Raw genomic sequence first — 20749 nt, forward strand, 5'->3', positions numbered from 1 at the left:
TACTGCATGCTGCATTGTCCTGTCTTTCATGCAGAGAAGGGACAGGCTCCACAGTGGTTTTAACACTAGACTAGCAGTCAAGAATCTGGGTTCATGTCTCCACTCTGCAGCAAATAGCCCTGAGCTTAAGCAAGGCTTTAATGCTGTCTGTACCTCATATCTGTGTGTAAAACAAAGGCAGTAGTGCTCTGTAGGTGTATTGTTCTGGGTACATTTCAGGTGTCAGTAACTGGTACTCAGTAGATGTGACATTCTGGCTGGAAAATACTTAATTTGAAATTTGTGTTGGAAATGACATGAAAAATTTCTGGATTGTTTATTTCCTACTCAGATTTCCAGTGAAGACCAAATTATTTGGTTGATTTCATCAGGCAGAGCTGGAGAATAGTTTTAAGGGATGCACTGAATTACTGCAGAGTCTAACTGCCTTTCAGAGAGCATGTGATGATAAGGGAGGCAGTGCATTGTGTTACATTTCTAATTATGTTATCTGCATCCTCCATTAGATACTGCCATTCAATTAAGACTACACTATATCTCCTGGTAATGGGGATTATTACTTAGAATGCACAGCATAATATTAAAATCAGATCACCTGAAAAAAAGTCACCATGTCCCTCTCCCTCTTTTAACAAGCCACTTTTAACATATTCAACATTTGTCCCTCTTTTTTTTTTTTTACCGGTAGCCAAACGCTTAGCAATGTACCAAGAACCTGATTCAGAAGAAGAAGAGGCAGCCCCAAAAGGAGGAACTCTGTCCCAGCGGGACAGTATCTGCAGCCATCAGAGCATCAAAGTGATGCACAGGAGCCAGAGCACCAAAACCCACCGGCGCACGGGGAGCAGAGCTGAAGCAAAAAGAGCAAGCATACTCTCGAAGCACACTGCATTCAGTAGCCCAATGGTAAGTCATGAGAACTAAATGCACAGTGTCCTGTATCTTGTAGTAGAGCCATGTCTTGGAAAGGAAAAGGTAAAGAAATCCATAGCACATTGTGTGACTCTTTGTAGATTTCATCTTGGTGTTTTTACTTCTGTAGTCACAGCTGTTTGTACCACAACAATGAAGTGTTGGCATAGATCTTATCTAAATGCCTTGTCTGTGCAGACAAGCTGAGGGTAAAGACAATCTGAAACGTTGGTTTGAGTTATAATTTGAGTTTGGAAAGAAAATATGTCTTCCTTTTATCTACAGAAGCTGAGAATAGCATTGGGTCAAGGACTTGAATTGTTCTGCATATGCAAATTTTCTTCTCTTTTGTCACAGGATTTTAAAACTATCAAGTCCTGGGGTGGGACACCATGTATTACAATTCTTAGACACTGTTGACATACACCATAGCATAGTTTTTAGTGTGTTTCAGTAGTTATCAGTCGACCGCATGTGTTGTATTTTAAAAACTAAACATCTTTACATTTCAAAATGCTGGTGACTTTATGTCCTTACAACTTCATTTGGTTTATATTATACTGTTGTGACTCTGTGTAAGTTTTACATCAGCTAAATGGTAATAAGAGGAGAGAGGAGCCAAGTTGTGTCTATTATGGGGTTTTGCATTGTTGCAGTGTTGACAAAAATTCACCCTTAAAGCAAATTACAAATATAGACAAAGAAAGATGCTGTTTGCACTGGTGGAATTTCTTGATTTCACTCAAGAAAGAGTAAGGTCTTTTGATAAAATTCCAAGCTGCAGATTTTATACATGGAGTTCTTTGGTTGTTCGTATTCATCAGCTGCTGAGCATCAAGAGATAAAATTCTACTGAGAAAAGAGGCTTAGATCAGTTTATCTTTTAATCTTTTGTATCCTTGCCTCCCTCTGTGTTACAAAATACTGGAGTTTGCTCTGAAAAGAATTATATTAAATAAGTGGAAAATACTGATGAAATAGACTTGAAAGGGCTTAATGTTTCAGTGTAAAAAACCCTCATAAATTAACTTCAAATGAGTGGATGGTTGATCTCTAAGAAACAATTGAAGATGGTTTCATTTTCTTGTGCTGATGTAAAGCCAAACTTTAAATGTCATTGCTGTCTATTTTTTCCACACCTCTGGTCTCTGCAGTGTACCATACTTTAGTATTAAATAATAAATGTCTTGAATTAAACAGGAAAGAGGGAGGAAAGTTAGGATGTAACTCTCTTCCTTTCCACTACCTCCAAAGTAGATAAATATTCCTGCTATAAATATTTCACATCATTTCTACCAGTAGGCTCATTGTTAACTGTTTATTGTCTAGAATGGGTGTGTTACAGTTCTCTACACCTCTACTCTGTGGTGTAAGACCACCCCACACCTCTTGATATTGACCCTGCTTTGGATATGTAGAAGCACAGCTATTAATTGCTGGTATTTGTTACTAGGAGAAGGACATCACACCTGACCCCAGGTTGTTAGAAAAGGTGAATGAATGTGCAAAGCATCTGGAGGTCATGAGGAGCCACGAGCAGCCGTTATCCCATCTGAGTCCAGAACTATGTGACGTTTTTGACTTCTTCATAGCTTTGACTATATGTAACACAGTCGTGGTTACTGCACCTAATCAGCCCCGACAGAAGGTAAGTTAAAGAAAAAGGAAAAGAGAGTTCAGGTTTCTTTTGCTTTGATAGTAAATTATCTGGTAAGCTAGGGAAATGAAAACCTCCTGTTCTAGTGAGAAAGAGCTAGAATTGTGATGGATTGTAGAACTGAGTGAGTTTAATAATGCATTGGCTGAATGGAGTGTGTCAGCTATTTCGCTTGCCTCCATGACAAGATGTTCTTTCATTGACAATTTCAAGATACCTCTGAAACGCTCCGGATTTCTTGTAATTTATTCATTTAATAAGCATAAATATGTAAGCATGTGTGGAAGCTAATTTGTAAATGTGCAAAACTTACCAGAAAGGGATATAAGCTGTCAGTGAATAAATATTTCATATATGTGGACTGAATTAAGAAAAAGGGTGAGACATTTTTTAAAAGTTTAAAAAGAGAAATACACTTGAAAAACATCATTTAAAACTTTCAAATTATGTAAAAGATGCATCTTAAGCTTATTATGAGAAATAATGATCGTTAGTGCTTGAATTGGCCTTTAACTAGTGTAATTGATGAATGAGAATTTCAAGAATGCATTCCCAAGATGATCTGTAAGACAAAACTATAATGGAATGTAATATTAAAGCTCGCCAGCAGCTGGAATTTCCATTCTGGAGAAAATTCTGCACTTTGCTTCTGTTCCAGATTGGAATAAAAAGTGAACTAGTCTGCAAAATGATGTGGTTTTGTGCCAAGGAAACATTTGGAGAATGCTCAGTTCAGCTGTTTCAGGAATGCTACACTGTTATACAATAATATAATATATATTACTATGAATATGCTATTACTAGTAATGCTACCGTATCTTTAGAACAGGTTTGTGTGAACTGAGATGAATGGTAAGTCTGAAGCAAAATGCTTCAATGCTGAAAGCGACAGAGGAAATTACTTGTCGCAACACGTGTCTTTTGAGAATATTTTCAACATTGTCATATTCTCATTAAACTTAACTTCTATGAGATACCACCCTTCTCAGTAGAAAAATACTACATTAACTTTTTTATCACTACCTTCACTGAATATGCATGAAGGATGACAAGTTCATACTAATGGTGGCTTCTAGTATGCACTGCTGATGGTGATGGTGCAACATTGATAGGCTATCCCTTAGTCATATCTGAAGAGGTGAAAGAAGAAAAAACTGTTTTAATACAAACATATGTGCTTTCATACACAGGTACAACTCTGAAGTTCTAGTGAGTTTTTTGGTTGTTGTTAAGTCAGTGATGTCCATTTACTTTCCTTTCTCAAAATACAAATACCATTACTTTTTACCCTCAAAGAAATTTTCATCTTTAGTTGGAGATGCTTAGACTGACTATCAGCGTCAGAATTCTTGTACAGCTTTTCTTTGGCGTTTGTTCATTGGTGGGTTTTCTTCATCTCAAGGTTAGAGACCGGTTTGAACTAAAATCTCCAGTAAAAACCATTGAAGACTTCATACGAAGATTCACTCCAAGTCGCTTGACCTCTGGATCTAACAGCAGCAGTTCCTCTAGTCTAGCTACAAGCAAATCAATGCACAGATTTGGTCTAAGCACGCTTTCATCTACATCTACGGATAGCACTTTATTAAAACTGGAAGAGAAGCTGGCATACTCTGCACAGATGAATAACAATGGCTACAGCTCCCAGCAGGGCAGGACAGCTGTGGGGGGTGCACTTGAGGAAGGAGAACTCCGTTATGAAGCAGAGAGTCCAGATGAAGCTGCTCTCGTCTATGCAGCAAGGGCATATAACTGTTCTCTGGTTGGAAGGCTGTCTGACCAGGTATCAGTGGAGCTACCTCACCTGGGAACCTTAAGCTTTGAAGTATTACATACGCTGGGCTTTGATTCCGTCAGGAAGAGGATGTCAGTAGTGGTCAGGCATCCTCTCACAGATGAAATAAATGTTTACACTAAAGGAGCAGATTCAGTTGTTATGGATCTTCTTCTCCCCTGCTCTTCAGGTACGCCTCTTACTTACCTTCGGGGGGGTTGGGAGGCTGTTAATTGCTGAAGATCTCATAATATCTTACTGCCTTGTCTAGCAAGTAGATTTGCATGCTTTTAATTTTGTAAAATGGCAGCCATTACCCTTCTTTTATAATACTTTGTAATTATTGCAAATTTTCTGTAACAAATTACTCCTTACCTCACAAGAATGAGTGAAGATAATTTCTGTAGAAGATCTTCTACTTGCAAGCTTTATTTTAAAGGAATTTCTTACAATTTAGCCAAAGCAATTTACCTTCATTTGGAAAAACCTGCCTGGCAGTGCTTGGACAGTTGAATGTTTTATTTGAAACTGAAGTACTTTTTATTGCTGCTTCCCTTTGTTTCATTTGTAAGTCCTTACATCCTTTTGCTGAAATATGTTGCATTAAGAAGCACATTTCTTCATGTTTAACTATAATGCTAAAGGGCACTGTGAATCAATCAGCCATCAAGACAGAAAGGTTGTAGCAAAAGACATAGAGATGCTGTTCAGACAAGAAATCTTTGCTTCAAATACATAATTGACTAGCAAGCAACAGACATGTAGCTGTGAACATGGAATTTCCCTAAAGCATGGAGAATTCTTCAGCACCCAAGGAAGCAGAGACAACTTTAAATAGCTAACTGAAATCAGTTGGTTTCAAGAAGAATCCTGTAAGTTTTCAGAAGTGACAGGAAACTCATGGGTTTCAGTTTGCGTTAATCAGTTTGCATCTAATTTACTGTATTTTCAACACTGAATTTCATGCAGTGTTTAAAGATTACCCCAATATGAATGGACAGAGCCCCAAAGTGCTAAAGGTACTTCCCATGTTTCCCTAAAGCATTGACTTTGTGGTTATTTTGACATTAGCTGGAGTAAACAATTGTGAAAGGCTTACACTGTGTAATTTTAGTTTAACGAAACACAGAAAAAATGTTGGCATTAGTTTTCTGGTTTCAGCCATTTAAATCAAAGCTGAGCCAAAAAAATTAAGAACAACTTGTCCTTAACTAACAACAAAGTATTCATGAATAATTTTCTAGCAAAGATCTGATATCACAGAAGCCACGTGTAGAGCATCTATGGAAACTTCTTTCCTTCCAAACTACTAATAGAGAATTTTTAGCACTGAAAATTTCTAATACCAAGAAGATAATGATTGGAAATGAGTTTTTCAGAGTGAGAACTGAACATTTAGAAAATAAAAAATATTTTATGCCATGTCTTAAATTTTTTGCCACCATATAACAGACTGTGTACAAAGCTGAAATGTCCATTCGCAGTAGACTCAATGGATTAAGGAATTTTCAGGGAAATTTCAGGCAGGTCTAGGACCCACCTAGGTAAAAACAGTAAGGCCAGTTCGAAAATTAAAAAATGGTGACATTATCAAAGGTGATAGATGCCAGAGAAGAAGCAGAGTTCCTGAAGGTCACTGTGGGAATGAGCAGCATCGGTAGCTGGGCAAATACAGATTCCACCATCATTACAGGAAAGTAAATTGAAAGTGGTTCTGAAATTGTGCGGGAAGTTTTTTGTTTTGATTTGGTTTTTTGGTTGTTTGGGGTTTCTTTAGCCCAAATTGAACTATGTGTTCTGGTGTGCTTTGCTTTTGCAAGCAATTTAAAGTGCAGCTACTAGAACACCATAAGCAGTTCCCCTTGTTTTTTCTAGTCCTCTTAAGCCCCTGCTGGCTTCAGTAATTCTGTATGTTTCAGCAGATCCGTCTGTAAAGCATTTGACATTTCTCTTGAGTATCTTTCACGCCTGGAACTGAATTTGCTGTCTCTGCCTGAAGTATCCTAGTGTCAATGGATGTTGAGGGAGCCTAAAAAGATTTATGCTGTGGCTTTTAACTGTATTGTGGGATCTGTCATTGGTTTTATCTAGTTCACTGGTGATGGTGGAACATGTGTGGGAGAGGAGATGTTACGCTACAAGAATTCAGTCATTTATCATTTTAAGGAAATGACTAAAAAGTGAATGGACACGACAGCTAATCCCACAACTTGGTCTTTGCTCTCTTAGTGCTTCAGGGACATGTGAACTGTACACTAGTCAAGCAAGTGTATCTTGAGACTTCTGCCCTTAGACTGAAGGACCAAGGCAGCACCATGTCTGTAATCTCCCAGCTCAAACATCACATGGCATGAAACAAAGATTCCTGTTTGGAAGAATAAGTATTTTGGAATATGATGAGAGAAGCGGCCTGAAATCAGAAGCAGAATTACGCTTTAGCTTCCTTGTGTCTTACAGAAAAGTATAAATTTTCATGAGCCTCAAAATTTAAAAAGATTATGAATCAACTCCATTTGCTCTGCCTGTATATCTAGGTGAGACTGTGGAACCTAGTGTATTCTGATAGCAAACAGATATTTCCAAAAGCCTTGAAATGATTCCCAAGAGTTTATTGTTTTTACTTTATCTCAACAGTCACCGTGTTCATAAATAAGAAAGTTACTGTTTGAGTCAATACCCAGCTCACACAGGAGCTGTGAACATTAATCATTGAGAAAACAATGACTGCACTGCCTTGCTGCAGCTCGAGATTATGGAAGAAAATACAGAAGCAGAAGGCTACTAGCTTTCTATCATTCTTCTGGAGGGGACTGCCTGGCTGTTTTTCACTGACATGGGGCATGTGGTCACACTGCTCAGAGCAGACACTGCATCCCAGCTAAAAAAATATCTCCACAACTGGGGTTTGTCTGCAAGAGATTCCTTCCCTCCTTGTAACTTCTGAGCACAAGATAAATCTCAGGGTAGGACTGATAAGGCATGTGAACAGCTGTAAAGGGCTTTAGCTGTCATTGGTATGCTGGAAATGAGAACTTGCACAGAAAATAGTATACACATCTCAACTTGTAGAGAGTTGTTGTCTTTGTTCATTGAAGGAGGTATGAGCATTTAACATTATGATCACTGCAGTAGCACCTGAGGTATTCTGAGATCTTAAAGGATCACTTAAGGGATAACCTTAAAGGGATAGAAACAGCTTTTGATGTGTTTAGGCACCTATTGAAGTTTGCATCATTTGAAGCCAGTGAGCCACTGAAACAGCCACTCCCATAAGATAATTTTATGTGGGATATGCAAAAAATATGTAATTTTTCTCCAAAATGATAATGTATCACAATAAATTGGGAAGAATACTTGCCTGCTTTATTGTTCTAAAGTTAAAAAAGCCCCTCACTAATACAAGAAGACTCAAAGAAGGTTTGCTGCAGTACTTCTCCCAGAAAAGAAAATTCTTATGTTATATAGCAAAGTCATATGTGCCAAAAAGGTTACAATGTACTAATAGAAAAGTAGCAAAATGAAACTGCATTAGGCTGCTGGCTCCTTATATGCATATTTCCATATATAGTGTAAGAAAGGGCTTTCCAATTGCAAGTGATACTTGTAGGGATGTCCTTCTGGAATAATATATCTGTATGGTCCCTTTGAGACAATCAAGGGTGATAGCATAGGTAGCATTAATAGGTAGATGGACAGGCCCATGAGAATATTCTTACCAGTCAGTATTCACCACATGACCTTAATCAGATGGAGCTGAAATGAACATATGCAGGAAATACCACAATCTTCACAGAGTCCCTTAGGAACAACTATGTACTTGTACTCTCAGCTTTGCAGACCTAGAGAGGACAGAAAACTCTTTAAAGGTGAGAAAGTAGCTGTACAGTGAGTTAAATGTTCTGATACATGGTTGAGATAAATGGAACAAAAACCAAATATTTGGATTCCCAACTCACAGTTCCCTTATTTCTACAAAATCAATACATGTCTGAGTTTGTGCTGGAGCATCTGAAGGCCCAATTATGCACTCTGCTGCTGTATAAATATGAAAGTGCTGAATGCTATGTAACTTTATGGACAGATATACGTATGCAGTCAACATATAGCAAGATCAAATTCAGTATGAGTGCACACTGGGTAAATGGGCACTGAAAAGTATAAACAGTAAGATACTTATGCCATCTAATTTATATACCTGTATTAAGTGCTTAGTGTAATGGCATAGTGCCCACAGGTTCTCAGTATGAGAGTGAGAACATTCAGTGCTGTCTGTAGTAGGTCTCTTGAGCTGCTCAGAATTTGGGTGAGGAAAGGTCACCTGATTCAGTGACTGGTTACTGTGCAGGTACCAGCAACTCAAATAGTGAACTTAGGAACAGCTCCAGTTATAGAATTATACCCCGAAATGATTCTACATCCCCCAAAAATATTCAGACTTTAGTAAAAAAAAGTGTATCAAATCAGGGAGTAGGAAAACCTGCCAGAAGATACCAGTCATTCTCACTCAATGGCTCCAATCTAAAAATTCCCCCCCTTGTATGTTTACTGAAGTGCCAACCTTGAAATTCATATTTTTAAAGATTACTACCACAGTACCTTTTTCATGAACTTGTCTCAATCCTAGATGATAAAAAAGATGCATTGTCACTTGGTTTTAATTTTTGGAGACATCATTTCATGTAATAAGATGGAACAAAATGTGTTGCCATCATATTTAGTACCCTATGTTGATCACAGAGTGAGCACAGTGCACCAGTCCCAGCTAAAGAGAGAAAAGAAACAGATGCTCAGTCCTCATTTTGAGTAGTTGCACATGGCTTTAAGTGAAGGATAAAGCTAAGTGGAAGTTTTGCTGATGCATCTGAGGTAGAAGCTAGTTGTGAGGTCTCCAAGTGCAAATTCTGCTCGAAATGAAATCGCAGTCACACCCAGGACTTCTTGCCTTGATTCAGGCTGATAGGAAGTATCAGTACAGCATAACAGACAAAAGGACCTTCATGCACTTAGATATTCAAAACAGAGCACTGTTTCCACTTCTTTCCAGATATTAGCCTTGGTGGAAGACTGAGTGCTATTTTTAAGTATTGTTTTTCTGCACATGATGAGCTGTGGAGAAGCAGAAAAAACATTTGCTAGTAGCGTATTTGAAATCATACTTCTATTTCTGACAGTATTGTTTGCTGTGAAGATTACCATGATTTCTAAAAATACTCAGGTGAAAGAAATGCTTGAGTAAAAAAAAAAGGTCTTTCTCACATACGTTCACAGTGACTTTTTTGAAGAAGAAAAACAGAAAAGAGAACAAAAAGATTTTTAAAAAAACCGAAAACAACTTGAGTTTCCCAGGAAATATCAACACATCTTTAAAAGTATCAGTTATAAAGTGCTGGTACAGTGAGCACTGTATACAAGTTTTTATTCTCTGAGGCAATTCAGCTGCTGTTATTTTTCAACAAGTAATTTATGGTTTTATTCTTATCTAGATGACCCTCGGGGCAAGCATCAAAAAAAAATCCGAAGCAAAACCCAGAATTACCTTAATCTTTATGCTGTAGATGGGCTGCGAACTCTCTGTATTGCAAAAAGAGTAAGTAAATGCAGGCTTTTACTTTGCTTTTAAGGAGAGTCTTTACAAAGATTACTGAAGCTATTTATTATTTTATTGACTGAAGGTATTTATTATTTTATTGTTCTTGATTTATAACTTCTTTTTCATTTTATTCAGTAAAGTATGAATGCCTTTGTGTCATATTGACTGTGCCCTCACATACTCTTTGTAATAGGTTCTCAGCAAGGAAGAGTATGGCTGTTGGTTAAAAACTCATTTAGAAGCAGAATCCTCTATTGAAAATCGCGAAGAACTTCTGTTTCAGTCAGCACTGCGGCTAGAGAAGAATCTGCATCTGCTAGGTAATGAAATTAGAGCTGGACATGAAGTTAAAATGTGATAAAAATTCTGAAAGCTTGGCTATGAAATCCGTTCTTTCCCTTAAATTGTTTCTGACAGTATAGAAATTGGCTTTCATGGGACTTTATCATGGCTGTCATGTGCAGCACCACAAAGGAATAGGATATAATTAACATAAAAGACATACCCTGTTTTCCTTGCTCCTGCCAACATTTTATCACTAGTGAAGTAAGCGGAGTAATACCAGGGATGAATTTGACACAATATCCTAAAAGGGAACTGCTGGTCTAAAGAAGAGGAGGACTTGGTCCATGCTGTCTACAGAATTTCATTAGTTCAGTGCTGCTTCAAGGTGTCAGAGACTTCCCTGACTCCAGGGGCACCAGGGACACACAAAGCAAAGCTCACAAACTGCATCTGTAAGAGGCATCAACTTTGATATACATCAGGTTCAGCACATGCACTCAGCCTGTGAATTCTGTGGCAAGGGGTTGCAGTTAAAAGCAGTGTATGTAAAAAAGTATTGCAAGAGCTAAATCATACTCTTTTGAGCTGAGATGTTGAAAGACCTTCACTAATTGCCAGCATGGATCTGGAAGACAGATTCACCACACCCAACTTTTAATGCGTCTACTACAGATCTCTAAGACTCAACATATAACCAATGGGGAGACAAAAAAAGTGTAGTTCATTTGGTCTGACTTAGATATCTGCTTTAGGATTAGATGAATCATGCCCTCAAAGTGTCTGGTTCTCTTCCCTGGCTTAAAGGGGGGCATGAGTTGCCTAATTCAGACCAGAGTAATCAAGATCCCACCATGGGTGTACCTGTTGCCTCTGGCTGCAGTCTGAGCTGAAAAAAAAAAAAAAGAAAAAAAAAAAGAAAAAAAAAGTGAGCTCTGGCCAGTAGTAAACTATCAGTTCAGTCATTCCCCAAGAACCTCATACTGTGGTTTGTAGCTTGCAATAATCAGTCATCATTCAGTTGTGGGAATAAAAATTCAGCTGGAATATATTTTCTTTATTTGGATAGCAATAGCTGTCCCAACACTGCCCTAAGAGTGTGTTTTCATGTGAATGACTGGTGCTCAGACTTAAGGGGACTTCTGTTAATTGTTTTTTTTTCAAGAAAGAACCATAGAAGAAATAATTAGCTGAGAAAAGTTTGTTTTGTTTTTCCTGTTGTTCCAGGTAACTTGCATGACTGTCACTTCCTCATTTGCTAGTGGCAGGGCGTGCATTTCCTCGCATTGAAGTCTCTCTGACTCTTGGTGGAACACTGATGGTGACAGTGGTGACATTGAGCTTGGTCCTGAGTGGCTTTTTGCCACTTTTCATATATATGAAAATCTTGTCTTGGTCAATTGATTTATGTAAGCTTAAAAGAGATACCCAATGTCTTGTAACAGGTAGAAAGATGCATTGAAAGCATGAAAATACACATTTTGCTGTCACATCATGGTTAGCAGATTTGTGATTTATTCTCTGCTATATCTCATTTGGTCACCAGCGTCTTTCTGCAAGAGTCAAGAGCAGAAACAAGGCACTAAAAGGTTTATGTTTGCAGTCTAAGCTGCTGTTGCCAAGCTGAAGTCCTGCTGTTAGTCCCCTTCAAAAGAGGAATTTCTGGTGACCCACTCTCTTCTTGCTGAGAAAAGGCAGTTAAGACCATTAGGAACTTAAAGGATCTCCAAGAACCAATGTTCTCTAGCAACATTCAGCACAAATAATATAGATATAGAACTTAGAGACAATAAGCCTTGTGAACCTCTGGAACTAGGAGTGGCATCTGGTGGCTTTTGACATTTGGAATTCTGTATTTGTTATTTACAACTGTTTGACGCAGCTACTTTCCTTTCTTCCTCCTCAATACCCCCAAAAACCTGCCCAAATCTTGCAACCATTGGTAGTTTAGCTGTCTCCCAGTAAAAGTGGCTGATGGTCTGGTTGTTTTGGGTTTTGGTGGTTTTTTTTTTTTTTTTTGGGGGGGGGGGTGGTTTGTAGTCTAAGCTTAAAATTCAAGGGCAACCCTTGATGTTCATTTAAAATGGAATATTTTGCTTTTTTTATGTGCTTAGGTGTAACAGGCATAGAGGACCGTTTGCAGGATGGTGTTCCAGAAACCATTGCAAGCTTGCGCAAAGCTGGGTTGCAGATTTGGGTTCTTACTGGAGACAAGCAAGAAACAGCTGTTAATATTGCATATGCCTGCAAGCTACTAGATCACGATGAGGAAATCATCACTTTGAATGCTGAATCACCAGTAAGCAGATCCAATATACAAGTTGACTAATTAACTAGTTTTGCTTTATTTTCAACTTGTGCAATTAAAAGTTTGATGGCTTTTTTCCTTTTCCTTTTTTTTTTTTTTTTTTGGCTTCTTTTCCTGCTTCAGCTATAATTTTCAGGTAGGACATGTCTTTGAATACTTTTCAGTGAATCATCCTTCTAAACCATAGCCTCATGTATCATTACCTTACTGAAAGCATGTAACTGTGTGCAGTGACCTCCACCATGAATGAAAATATGCCATGGCAGCACAAATCACTTTCTTTCTCAAAACATCCCTATTTCTGTGTATTGGCACTAGTGGGTCTAAAAGCAACGTGTTATTAAGTACATGTTGAGAATGAAAGCAATTAATAGCCTGTTGAGAAATTGTGCTTTATTTTATGCCACTGAAATGTAGTATTTAGATAACTCAGTCATTCATGTTTTCTCAGGTGGCTTTTTCTCGGGAGATAGAAGCAATATTTAAATTTTGATGCTAACAGTGAGAGCCAGAAAACCATATCAACAGTAATACCTTGCTTCCTAACAGACCTTCTCTAAGCCTTCTGAATTATTACTGATCTTTCCTGTGCTCAACTTGTTGCAAGCAGTCACAAAGAGTTTACTGATATGGTCTAACATACAAGGAACCAAACTGATAGTGCTGTAGTCCTTTTATGGGGTGATAAAATTGGATTTCAGATCAGCAGAGGAGAGGTAGGCCATCAGTATTCAGTTCCAATTTCTTTCAAAAAGGAAGAAAAGATAACAGCAATTTCCATTCTTGGGTGTACCAATGAACTGGTAAATTAATTGTCCATGGTTTTTCTTTTTAGTCATACTTTGCTGTAAGACCAGTAGCGTTTCTTTTAAATGTTCTTATATTCTCAATAACATCTTCTAGTTGAGTATGGCTAGGAGAGAGATTTCAGCTTAAATAACCTTTAATTGGCCTTTAACAATGCATAACTCTTTGATCTGACTTGTGGGCGTATACATGGTGTTCATCACCCTAATGGTGTACATCACCATACTTAACTTGGTACCAATTATATATCATTTCTCAGCACTATTATTCTGAGAAGGAGATAAAAGAAATTTAGCATACAAAAGTGCACATTAAAGAAGAATTAGATTTTCAGCCTTTCTACTCTTTACTGTTGTCATACCTTCTGCAAGAGTTAAATGTGTTCAGAACAAGTAGAAGATTATTAGAAATTAAAACTTTAACAGCACAGCAAATTATACATCCACCATATTAGTTATGCCTAAACAAACAGCAAACAGAAGCCTTTGAATACATGTTCTTTTCACTCAAGCATTTTTATTTTGAATTTCTTTTCAGGAGACATGTGCTGTCTTGCTGGAACAGTGCCTGCAATGCGTAGAGTCTAAATTTTCAAACAACACAATAGACGGAGCTACTGGAAACGTGACTGTTGGGTTCACCCCTCTCTATCCACCCTCTCCCCCTGTGCTTTCCAGCTTGGGCCTAGTCATTGATGGAAGGACTCTAGCTTATGCCCTGGAACCCACGCTAGAAGATAAATTTCTTGCACTAGCCAAGCGATGCCGTTCAGTCCTGTGTTGTCGCTCTACCCCACTCCAAAAGAGCATGGTAGTGAAACTAGTCAGAGACAAACTCAAAGCAATGACCTTGGCAATAGGTAAATACCTCAGTTTATACTAGTCTGCCTTGATGTACACTGTGTCTTAAAAATTTTGATTTTCTTTTATGTTGAACAGGACCCTCCCAGCTGCCTCACAACTGAAGTAGTCTTTCAGTTTTGTCTGAAAACATGCTGAACAATTCTAATATATATATTCTAACATACTTACTCAAAACCAGGATAGAACTTGGGAGTAGTATTTGGGATTTCTTCCTTCAGAAGTTAGGTAATCAGGACCCAGTTATGCTAAGAGCTTTTGACATATCTGAACACAGCTGTGAAGAACTGGGTTATCTTATGCTGTGCAAAACACCATTTTGCAATCACTGTATTACACCCAAAAAACTTGTACTCAGTGCTGTTTCATCCAATCATGCTTAAACTCAAGGTTCTGTGTTTATCATCACAAGTCAGCCATACAGCACAGGCTATGACTTGGCCTTGTCATTATAGAGAGTGGATTTACAACTGGTATGATAACAATACTTCCCACCTAATCACTCAATTGGCAAAGGGGAGACTTTGGCAGTCCATCTCTCTTAAATTTGACAGGATCTTCCATGTTTCTGTGATTTTTACACAAGTCAATCAGCTCTTCTTTCCTTATCTCAAGTTTAGGTTCATGTTTCATTTGAAGATATGATTTCAGCATAAACTGTCGCAAATACACTAGTTTTTTTCTGCATGTATTGGTTAATTATATCTGGAACACATATGGGTGGGACCTGCCCATGAGAAACCCTAAGTACATACAATAATTGCCAGACTTGTGTGACATCAACATCACCAAATATGTGCTGATTATCACAATCTTCATGCTTACTATATCTTGCTCAAATATGCTTCCCTCCTACTGAATTTATATTTTTGGCTAACTGACTGTGGACATAATCATTTGCATATGTTGTAAAAAACATCTGGCTCATTAACTTGAATTATCCAGAATGCTTAAAAACACGAGTGGAGACTGGGCAGCTTGTATGTTCTTTCTGAGCATCTTGAGCCTACAAGTTGAGCTTAAGCTCATGCTCTGGCTTAAAGCCTAGCTGTATGCATCCTCCCTTTTAGCCAACATGAGTTAACTTGGGTTGTAGCCTGGAGAAAAGGAGACTCAGGGGTGACCTTTTCACTCTCTACAATTTCCTAAGGAAGGACTACTTCCTTGTGGTCAAGTGGGAGTTGGTCTCTCTCTCTCCAGGCAGCAGCTGACAGAACAAGAGGACACAGTCTTAAGCTGCACCAAAGGAAATATAGTTTGGATGTTAGGATAAAGTTTTTACACAAAGAGTAATAAAGTACTGGAAAGGCCTGCCCAGGGAGGTGATGGAGTCATCACCCCTGGATATGTTTAAAAAAGGATTGGATATGGCACTTGTTGCCAAGGTTTAGTTGAGGTATTAGGGCACGGGTTGGAATTGATGATCTTGAATATCTCTTCCAAACTTGTGATTCTGTGATTCTGTATCACGCAGTCACAATGACATCAGCTTTGTCTGGTGAGTGGATACGACTCTTGCACTGGTGACATGTGGTGTGCACCTCAGCCACTGAAGTTTAAAAGCAAGTAGTCTTCTCATCAGCTAACACAGGATAATTTTCCATTAGTACACTGGCTGTAAATGTAAGAGGTTAAGAACTGGATACATATCTCATTTTGGTGTCCTGCCTACGGCACCTCTCGCTTGTGGGATCATGATTGGAAGCAGAGTAGGGGGTGGTGGCTCTGCAACCATTCCAATAAATCTACCAGTCTTGTGTGTACTGAAGATCTCAGACTGGTCAACCCTACTCTCTTGACTTTTTCTTTCATTCATCTACTTTTTAACTTTTTTTGGTATTTTTTGCAGTGTAGACATTTTCATTTTCTTTAGGTCTTCTTGCACATTTAATTCTTAGTCATACCTGATTGCAGGCAGACTCTTAATCAGGAAGCAGAAGTATTGGGGATGCTTATTCTCATTTTTCTACTGTTTACTATTGGTGCAGTTCAAGCCTGATACCTGAATTTTAGGTATTATTAAAAAGAGATGGGTTTGTTTTGTTGTTACTTTCCTGTGATAAAAAGGTCTAAAAAGATCAGAATGTCTTGGAAACTTTGCAAGCTTTGAATCTTATTTTCTAAAGATGTATCTTCTCCTACTGCACATCTCCCTTATTAGACCCAACCAACACTTAGTAAATGTCTCTCTTAACTATACTCAACCAACACTCAATAACAACTGTATTTCCTTTGTTTTGTTGCTGCAAGCTGTTGTTGGTCTGCTAGTGACAGCAAAACTGCATTTTGTCATCTTTAGGTGATGGTGCTAATGATGTCAGCATGATCCAAGTGGCAGATGTTGGTGTGGGGATCTCTGGTCAAGAAGGCATGCAGGTAATGTTGCTCATCCAGTGGAAAGCACTCCCATGAGGGCATGAAACAGCCACTTCCTATAGGTCTGATTGTTCAAACTGCCTCTGCATAGTCAGCACAAATGAAGGAAAAGCAGCAAGTTGTGCTGAGGAGTGCCAGTTTTGTCTTATAAGGGCTCTCTCAGCTTGAGTTTAATCTCACACTTGTTCTGAGATCCATGATTGTTTACAAACACTCTGCCTTCTCAGAAAATTGAACTTATCAGATCTCTCTAAGTAATATGATTAAAGGAATAATTAGCTAAATAATTGTTTAAAGGAGAAAAAAGCTCAGCTATGCATTATTTAGGAAATAAAGGTTCATCTTATTTCCCTGTCTCCTGTATTGCTTGGGTATACTTCTATGGAGTGGCTGCACAAGCCAGTACAACTGATGTAGCTATTTGTATGGTGTGGTGGTGACCCTTAGCCCAGCCACCCACACATCTCACTCACTCAGCTTATTCAGAGAGCAAAACAGTAAATAAAGTAGAAATTGTGGCCCTTTGCAGTACCACTGCTCCTTACACCTTATAGCAAGTCTTGGTTTGGCCACATTTCCAATCACAGGATGAGGGTGCTTGCCTTGTAGTCTTCTGAATGTGTTCCACCTATGATTACTGCATTTAGCAATGTATGAGAGGCACTTCTCTCATCCCCAGAAGAGAGGATGTATATGTATAGGATGTATGTATTATCTCAGCCTCCTCTACTGCTAGTGCAGCTCAGTTGCAGTGTTAGGACCAGATGTGGCAGTAAGACACAGAATGAGGAGGATATTGTATTTCCAGAACCTGCCTTGTATTTGGGCAGGCTGATTGCAAGAGAAAACAGAGTAGCTGTGTATATGTCAAATAGTTCTACCAGGAAAGTGGGAAGTGTTTCCATCCTGGGGACCTGAGCAGATGAGCATGCTCCTTAACTTAGTTACCAGTGGGTGGTTCTCTGACCCAAATTGCATTTTTTGCAACATTGGCTGGATGTTTTGCTCAGAAGGGAAGAGAGGCCTCCCTCACACAGTGCACAAGTTGGCTGTAGAGTTTTATTTCATGGGATTTCATGAACGCTGTAATTTATTTGGGTCAACACACAAACTTATAAAACAAAAATTTAAGTGAGCTATGAACTTGGGTATCAGCTTTATGCATTTTCTGACTCCAGATCAGCAGAAGCTAGGATAGGTCACTGGAGAAAAGTCAGTGGATATTTTTCTTATTTATCATACACTTTTCAATGTGTATGCATCATCAGATTCCGCAGGCAGTCCAAGCTCCAGAGAGCACAGAGAAGTCTGGTTTTGTGGGCTCCCCTCCAAACCTATAAATTCAAAAAACTATGCTGCAAACATTTTTCTTGGGTCTAAACACCTCTTATGAACTTACCAATAAGCTCCATCACCTATGTATTAATTCAGATACTTTTTTTCCTAATTCAGACATAAACTGTTCATAGCATTTTTTTGATTCCTTGCCCCTTAATGCCACTTCTAGTTCAGCTCATACACTTATGAGCTGAACTAGAACTGGTCCTCAAATCCCCTGGCTTTTGCAGTGTATCCAGGTCTGAAAGCTATTTTCTCATTAACTCATTAAACTACCCGGTTTTATTTCTAAATGAAAGTTCAGCAGAGTGGAAAATGTTTATAGATCCCTTACTGCAAGTCCTAAGGAGCCACACAGACCTCTTTGCTATAAACAACTGTCAGAATTGTACACATGCAGGTACTCAGAAGGTGTTGAGCATTTAGATGCCTAAGACAGCAACACTGTCTGATTTATTTTCATTCCACATTCTGTGGAAGCATGTGGAGCTGGAAGAAAAAAAAAAATAAATGTGAAAATCAAGTGGGTATTTTGAGCCTAAGTAAACATGCAAATGTAATTGGATAACATATCTTTCTCTCTATGTTCCTCACCATAATAAAAATGGAATAAAAAAAGAAAAAAATCGTGACACTTCTCACAGCCTGCTGAGAAGTACTGTGTTAGAAGCACAAAGCTAACGGTTTTGTTTTGACATGGAATGGGCTGAGATGGGGTGGAGGACAAGGAAGCAGACATAGCATAGCTGTTTTCTCCTCAAACTGCCAGATAGCTGTATGTCTGCAAGACAAATCAGACTTCAGTGCAGGGAGGTTATAACAAGTGTTTCTCAGTAGCTGAGAAATCCTAGGATGTGTCAACATATTAAAAAGTGTCTCAGTCCTCATATATATCTACTGCTTAAATTGCAATGTGTTTTTGCACCTTCTCTTGCATACTGTTTTAGAGTGTATTTTATTAGCTTCTACAAGCACCTACTTGGGAAAACTGAGCCCTGTTGATGTTTTACCCAGAAAGAGAATTAGGGAAACTTAAAAGGAAATATGTCTCTTGTTTTAAAATACAGCCAAAATATACCCAGCAGAGTGTAAGGAAGATACTGCTCCTTTGGAGGTTTTCACCTGTTTTTGCTGAACTGAATTGCGAGAAGAAAGGTGATACCAAAACAGAACATGAAATATAAAATAATACTAAATTAAATCTTAGTGTGATCTTAAGGATAAGGAAAATCATGAAACACCCATGATAACACAAGTAGGTCTCATCTAGATGTACAGTACCCTGAAATTTAGTCAGAATTAGAGAGAAACTGTGATTCATTTTGTCAGTGTCATCTGACAGTCTGCACAGTCCCAGAGGACTCTCATCTAGTGTGATTTTTTTCTCATACACAGTTACAGAAAATGTGTGATTTTAAAAATCCCTCAAAATCCTGATGTCTCAGGACAGCCAAGTAAACTGTATAAACCAGGTCTGCAAATTAAATTAAAATTAATATTTTTATTGTTTTTTTTCTTTTGAAGTTAAATCATTATGATGCAACCACTTAATTGTGCTGTTCTTATCTTATTCTCTGAAAATTCATTTTGCCCTGTAAGTACGCTGTAGTTTTTACAGAGAAAGATAGAGCCACGAAGGTCTTCACACCTGAACCCCGGGCCTTCATGCTCATGCAACTGCAATTGCCAGCCATTCTCCCACCTCCTGCTTTTTGTTGTTGCTTATCACCATCTGTAATGTAGGCTGCAATCTCCTCCGGGTTGCCTTGCGTGTCCTGCCGAGCTGCCGCGTTTGCTCATGGGTATTTCAGATCCATGCAGCAACAGCTGCACTTCATAAGCACTGTCACGAATTTCATTCTTCATGAGTACAGCTTCCACTGCCTGTAGGAGTCGAGAAGATGACTAGATTCATTGTTAGTGTTGAAGGTGGTGCTTTACAATAATGATTCCAACCTTTGTTTCATTAAAGGCGGTGATGGCAAGCGACTTTGCAATCCCGAGGTTCAGGCATTTGGAGAAGCTTTTGCTTGTTCATGGCCACTGGTGTTATTCCCGACTCGCCAACATGGTGCTGTATTTCTTCTACAAAAATGCAGTAAGTGTTTGACTTGGCAGCTTTATGGCACCACATGTTTCCAGGGTTTATTTTGTGCTAAGTGAGCATTAGGTCAGCCTTCAAATGGTTTATAAATAAGCTGCAAAGAAATTTGCAGAGCTGAAAGACAGCTGGCTGCCATTTGCAGAAATACGGGACCCACTCCATAACAGCTACAGTGTGCTGCTGAATGTGCAAATTAGGTAACACAAATAACAAGCACTGCTGAAGAAAAGTTTCTTTACTGAGCAGTTTTGCAGAATTTAGCTGGCTGGATACAGGAGTCTTCAATGCCAAAGTCATCCAGCATTGGTCCCAAGTAGCAGTTGATTGTGTTTTCTCTTCCTGACTGTATCTCATCATTGTTTATGAATCACTGTACATATTTCCTTGTGACTTGAGATAATTTGAGTCCTCTCTGTGTCTCAGATGCAGAGACTGGGAAGGTTTTTTTCCTTGATTTATTTTATTTCCAGCTAATCAAAAGAGTTCATTAGAAAGGAAGCACACGGTGGTAAAGAGTAGACGACGGGTCTGTATTTCCTCCCTGGTGTATGAAACCGGACTCAATCCAGTACTGGGCATCCAGCCAGAAGCAGCTCAACTCCTTGGCCTCAACAAAGGCCCCTTGCATTGATCTTGGAGTACAAGGATGATTGATTGAAAACAGCCTAACAAGGAAACCAAGAATACCACCAGCTGGGTGGGAGTCACTGGCAGGCGCATATATTTGCTCACTTGCAACAG

General features: G+C 38.7%; 1 protein-coding gene across 1 annotated transcript in view; it reads left to right on the plus strand.

The window, feature by feature from the left end:
• Positions 1–20749, plus strand: part of ATP10A (ATPase phospholipid transporting 10A (putative)) — a 110082-nt gene that overhangs the window by 81608 nt on the left and 7725 nt on the right. Inside the window, exons 8-16 of the mRNA XM_059839447.1 lie at positions 689–906; positions 2366–2560; positions 3972–4533; positions 9827–9930; positions 10127–10253; positions 12330–12514; positions 13868–14189; positions 16490–16566; positions 19877–20002. Coding sequence (XP_059695430.1) covers positions 689–906; positions 2366–2560; positions 3972–4533; positions 9827–9930; positions 10127–10253; positions 12330–12514; positions 13868–14189; positions 16490–16566; positions 19877–20002 — 1916 coding nt within the window. The remainder of the gene's footprint in view (positions 1–688; positions 907–2365; positions 2561–3971; positions 4534–9826; positions 9931–10126; positions 10254–12329; positions 12515–13867; positions 14190–16489; positions 16567–19876; positions 20003–20749) is intronic.

This window comes from Haemorhous mexicanus, chromosome 2 (assembly GCF_027477595.1).
Source record: "Haemorhous mexicanus isolate bHaeMex1 chromosome 2, bHaeMex1.pri, whole genome shotgun sequence".
Lineage (NCBI taxonomy): Eukaryota > Metazoa > Chordata > Aves > Passeriformes > Fringillidae > Haemorhous > Haemorhous mexicanus.